This window comes from Alosa alosa, chromosome 17, assembly GCF_017589495.1.
Source record: "Alosa alosa isolate M-15738 ecotype Scorff River chromosome 17, AALO_Geno_1.1, whole genome shotgun sequence".
Classification (NCBI taxonomy): Eukaryota; Metazoa; Chordata; class Actinopteri; order Clupeiformes; family Clupeidae; genus Alosa; species Alosa alosa.
The window spans coordinates 9,897,039-9,903,085 of NC_063205.1; the positions used below are offsets into that span (position 1 = coordinate 9,897,039).

General features: G+C 41.3%; 1 protein-coding gene across 1 annotated transcript in view; it reads right to left on the minus strand.

Annotated features, from left to right (window-relative positions):
- Nucleotides 1–6,047, minus strand: part of LOC125310210 (synapsin-3-like) — a 131,469-nt gene that overhangs the window by 67,291 nt on the left and 58,131 nt on the right. Inside the window, exons 5-6 of the mRNA XM_048267398.1 lie at nt 2,127–2,283; nt 483–572 (exon numbers count right to left, since the gene is read on the minus strand). Of these exons, the coding sequence (XP_048123355.1) occupies nt 483–572; nt 2,127–2,283 (247 nt within the window). The remainder of the gene's footprint in view (nt 1–482; nt 573–2,126; nt 2,284–6,047) is intronic.

Sequence of the window (6,047 nt, forward strand, 5' to 3'; positions counted from 1 at the left end):
GACTGTTTGTGCTTATTGTGTTTCTGCCATATTTGATGACTTGGTTGGTTGATTAATGACTAGAAGTACAAGAGACAATATACTTTTCCAAATGCTAATTTGTAAATTTAAGATTTGGAATGCTCAAAGATATGACACAGACATAATTGTATGTTACAGACATAATTTAAAGCAAGTGAAATTGTTATCTTACAATATGAAATAGCTATAATAAAACTCCAAATGATTTAAAACTGTTTCTTTGGGCGGATTCCCAGTTTTATGGCAAAAGGATTCCAGATAAGATATGTGTTTGTATGAAGCTATTAAAAGCCAAAAACAACATTTAGGAGGTCATTATCTTAAGCAAGTCATAAAATGCCACAAACAACCCTGCAAAGGTTTACTTTATGATATGTCTATTTTCAAATGGTTCTCATACAGTGTGCAGAGTAGGAACATTTTAGCAGAAGCACGATGCATCTAAAAAGCAAGGCACTTACCATCTGTGAGTGGTTGGGGTAAAAGGTCTGTTCATTAAGAGGGAACTTCTCAGGTCCCAGATTATGGTAGAGCTTGATCATTTGAGAAAACTGAAAAGTATGGAGAAAATGACTTACTTAAGGTTACTGAACATCAGAAACACAGTGCTTAAAATATTGTAACAGAAGAAATTCACCACATCAACATTTACTAAGTGACCGCAAAAAAATAATGAAAATCACTCTTTGAATTCTATTATATCTCTAAAGGTGGCTTGAATTACAACCAGCAAAATGCTCCTATTAGGCCTGATATATGCCAGGTTTTGAGACATGTATAAATGAAAAATTAAGACCGAATGTGTGATAAAGACATCTAAAATTATACATAAATAAATAAAATACAATATAAAATTGTATATTGTATTACTGTATGCAAAATATTACAAAATATCTAATACAATATCAAATGTAAGTGATAATGAACAGTCATCGTAATATGCAGAGCCCATTAGGACCATATAGGTCCATATAGGACCAAAGCCCACAGCAGCATGCTTGCATTTTTCTCCTGCTCAAACTGTATTGTTTTGTCTAGCCCTGAATCGTGTTTTGTCTGTGACTCCAGCTGTCTGAAAACAAATGTAACCTGACTCATTTTCCCATCTTGTTCCTCTAGCTCTGTTGCATAGCCATGAGTAACACCGGACCCTTTCTGAATTAGCTTAGCATAAACACTGTCTGGATCGACTAAGCCATGTCTGTGGCAGGTGTAACAGACCCCTTAATGGGCCGAAACAAATCAGTAAGGTCAGGTCACAATGTCCAAAACAGTTCCTTTTCTTCCTAGAATGATTTTAGATTAGCCTTATTATCATCTTTTTTTGGTATTCATCTCAAGACCTTTAGGTAAGTGCACATATATAGAGGAGCAAATTAAGTTGCTAGTTATGAAATGTATTATGAAGTTAGGAAATGAAATTATACTGTCAGGACCCTGTCGGGTCTGCACTCTGCACCAGCCCCGCTCCTTTTCTACGGCTGTCTGTCTGTGTTGCAGCTGGGTGGCTGGAGATGTGCAGGTGTGTGGAGTTGGACTTGATTGCCCTGGATATAAGAAGGTTGGGGCAGACGGGCTCCCTCTCCGCGCCTCCGCCGTTGTTTGTGTTTCTTTGACTCATTTACCCCTAGACTTACATTTGCACAAGATTTTGCTTTTTACTCATTATACTGACATTTATCTAATAATTTAATAAACATTCTCTATTTATTGTTACCTACGTGTGGACCTCCCTTATGTTCTCAAACTTTGAGCCAAGTATTTGTAACAATACCAACTATTGTGATAATTCTCTGCCTTGTCAAAATAGCAACATATAATGTTTATGCGGAGCCTTAGAGCACCGTGTAAACACCTGGGTCTATTGCCTTCGCAATTGCCCTGCAAAAGTGTGAATTATAATTATAATGTGTTTACTTAAAGTTGAGACTCTTGTGACTGTTAATGCATTTGTAAACTCTCATTTTTAAGGCATTTAGAGAGTATTACATGCACTGTTACATGCTAACCTAGCGTGTTGTATTGCCATTCATTATAATGCACTGTTTTCGAGCCAATAATTAGCCCTGCCCCAGGTAAACTAGTTATCATTCAAAGTTACTTACCACCCAGGGCTTGCTACAGAAGTTGTAGATGGAGAGGAGGGAGTTGACGCTGGACACCCCGCCGTACTGCAGGCCGATGACCAGACTCCGGAAGTCCTCCCCAGGCGTCATGCTGTACGCGTGCTGGCGGATCAGCACAAAGTCTGGCTTGAATGTCCTGCGATGGCAAAGGTGGGGACACAATGGGAAAGGCTAGTTTAATTATAGAGTGACTCTAATGCACAATGGCACAACTGTGTCAAGGACAAAATGAAAAGGTTAAAGATTTAAAAAGAAAACAATAAGAGAATAGATGTAAAAGAAAAATCACTGAACTGTGAACAAAGTTTTGAAGGACCTAAGATGGCTAAGTTGATCATACTGTACAGTTGCAAGGATAGATTAGAGTAACACGTTTCAGGCCACGGACTTGAAATGAAGACAACAACAAACACAACTACATTTATATACTTTTAACACCAAAAGCTCTTTACGTTGAAGAGAGAGGACCTCAGCTTAGCCACCACAAATGGGTAGCATCCACCTGGGTGAGGCACAGCAGCAGTTTTGCACCACAACACTCACCACACACCGGCATGTGGAAGACAAGAACAAGATAATGGGGCTAATGCAAAGCAATATACACTACAACTCACATAAGATGAAATAAAACAGACTTGTAATTAAAAATCTGACAACAACATGATAATGGGGGTAATGCATATCAATATAAAATATAAAATAGGAGGAAAAAGAAAAATGCCCTACTAAGAAAGACTCAGGGTCCTAATTCAAATGGCAGGCTAAGTGTAAAATGTATCATCAAGCAAAGTTGTTGTGCATGAACTATAGCTATCATGGGGCATGTGGAAGGATTTAGCTGACTCATCAATTATCATGTTTAAGGTCTTGCCCGTGGTGTTAAATTAGCAAACTGATTTAGTCAAGTTATCGAATTAGCTTTAGTTAGACTTATGACTTATTCAAATTAAGGCCTATGTGCATAAATTGTACACTAAAATGGAAAGTGCAGAAAACACCCAACACATTGCAAAACTGTTGTGAGACATTACGACACTTGAACATAAAACTAAAGCTTAAAAGCATGGAAGTGAAAGTATGGCGTCATCCCAAAGTGATGAGAGTGGGGATAGAAGACCAGGAAGCTCAGCCATGAAAACTCAGAGATGATGCTACTGAATACTGATTTACTCACATCATTATGTTGGGGTAGTATACATCTTAATTAAAGGCTTGTGTGTGTCTGTGTGTGTGTGTGTGTGTGTGTGTGTGTGTGTGTGTGTGTGTGTGTGTGTGTGTGTGTGTGTGTTTGTGGGCTGGTTCGGTCGCAAACTACACACCACAACAAGGAGACACTTGGGAACTATAAAGCAGTAAACTTATAAACAGAAGAGATGAAGGAACTGCTGTCAGTCTCTCAATACAGAGTATTAGCCTGATGAGGACATTGGTACATATTATGATTACTTGGAAGGAATATAATGTCATAACCACGGTTTCAACAGTGATATACAAAGGCTGTACCCCATCTGACCAGAGCAAGAAATAAAATCTTTTCAGTGTGGAGTGGACAGTAATCTGTACTCAAAGACATACTCATACTTCTAGATGTAAAGAATGATTGATTTTTCATACACCCAACTGATGTGATGACCAGTTTCTACACATCTTTGTTATCTCTCTGAGCATTTTTGCAGTTATTATTATATAGTAGATTGATATTGGATGACAAAACAAGAGACCTGTAAGACCTCACGTCAAGGTCGGCATCATTGCCAGTATCAGTCACCATCTGTCTACCATGTGTGCTTCAGTGACTGCTAAGCATTAGCGCGGGCACACACACACACACACACACACACACACACACACACACACACACACACACACACACACACACACTAATTGAAGGGTGTGTGCACTACAGCGTGAAGTATGTGTGTGCACCCACAGTTTTATTTTTTTTTCTGGAGACCAGCGAGACGAGGAATGAGGAAACCTCAGAACCCCCCACACACACCCCCGTCCTGCGCTACGGGACCTGCACCAGGGGACTTTACAGAGCCCTCGCTTGTTCCAGCGCCCAGCAAGAGAGAGAGAGGTGTGCGCATATCCAGCCGTCTTAGTAAGGGCCAGGAGCCATGCAAAACACTCGCAGGAGAAGATAAGGCCACTGGTGAGGCCACGGGCCAAGCACACAGAGAGTTTAACAAGAGGCAACCAGGGCCACACGGAGAAAAAAATCAAGGAACTCTATCTGTTTTTTTTGTATCATGAGGTAGAGTTGTTAAGCATGATCTGTCGCTTATTTAACTGTTTACAGAGAAGGGCTTTGTTTAAAATTGAGAGGTGAATTGTGTGTGTGTGTGTGTGCGTGTGTGTGATGGTGAGGCTGGGGCTAACAGTGGCACTGTGCTGGAATGCTTATCGTTCCCCTGGATAATTTGGGTCCATTAATGCCTAATCTAACGGCGATCATATCAAAGTCCATTCCTATTCCACCCTGTTACAAAGGGCATCTGTGGAAGGTGCCCGATGGTGAGTCAGAGCAGGGTTGTGTTACGTCTGTGAGCTATTAGAGTGAGGATGCTCACCACACCATCTGCACACACACACACACACACACACAAACAATCTGACGTCAGGAAAAAAGTTTACAATGCCAGAATCTCAGAAGTCCCCAGAAATAACATAGTGAATGCCCATTGTGTTTGAATGAATGTTGTGTGGCATTGCATGTGTGTGGTTGAATGTGTGTGCATGCGCCTCTGTCTGTCGCTTTGAAAGTGTGCATTTTGCATGCTGCTGTTACGTCCCACACCCCCACCCCCATGTCATTCACCCATCCATCCTCATTGCTTGCAGGTACGCGCCGCTCCAGGGAAAAAGGCCATCACGACAGCACTTACGCAAGACTTCCGGTGCTCGACGCCATCACTCGCGACGAGGTCGCTCTGACAAAAGAGGCACAGATTTGCCTGCCTACTCAGAGCCCACTGAGCCTTCTGCTTTTCTTTCTGAAGAGACTGCACTCTATTCACAGTGACAAACCTGCACACACACACACACAAACACACACAAACACACACACACACACACACACACACATAAATACATAGCCATGCATGCACGCACTCACTCATAAACACATTTCCTATCAGAAACTCAGGAAACCAGAGTCAGTCAGTAAGAAGAACTCATGAGAAAGGGTAAGCAAAGGGCAGGCAATGTGCGTAAAACAAACATCAGCTGATAATAATGTCATACAGCTAATTTCCTGGCATTTCCAGACCCACAATATCAATGAATCAAACTGTAACAGCTCAAAAATGATCTGTTTGTAGGTCTTCACATTCTCCGTTCACGTTTTCCTTGAGGATGTCCTCTACACTATTTTAACATTTTAAATAAAAAATGACGAATCTTGTTGTTGTACTCGTAATTTCTGTGTTGACTAAATCCAGCGCACAACCTAATCGCCCTTCATGGACTCTCTGGTATGTGTGTCCATTAATGTGTGTGTGTGTGTATCTTCCTCCGCACTCCGGCTCAAGGGCGTAAAGGTGATCAATGGCATTTCCCAGTCCATTAGTGACACCTGACTGTGTTTTCATAGCATGCTGTTTATGGGAGCGCGCCACTGAGACACTGACTCGTCTGATTATTATCACAATCATTCCTGGCATTACGGTTATTACCAGAGACACAAGTATGACCCCTGGGGGGATTGAGAGTTTGTGTGCAAAGTCGAGGCATTTGAGCTTTATAGTGCTACTGTAACAATAAGCCATAAAAGGGGGCCTAATGATGACCAGTATGCAAATGTGGCCTTTGCATGTACGTCTAAGATGCTCATAAAGGGGGTAAATCATGGGTAAGGGGGTGTTTATGGATGGGTGGGTGGGTAATAGGGCACACTGG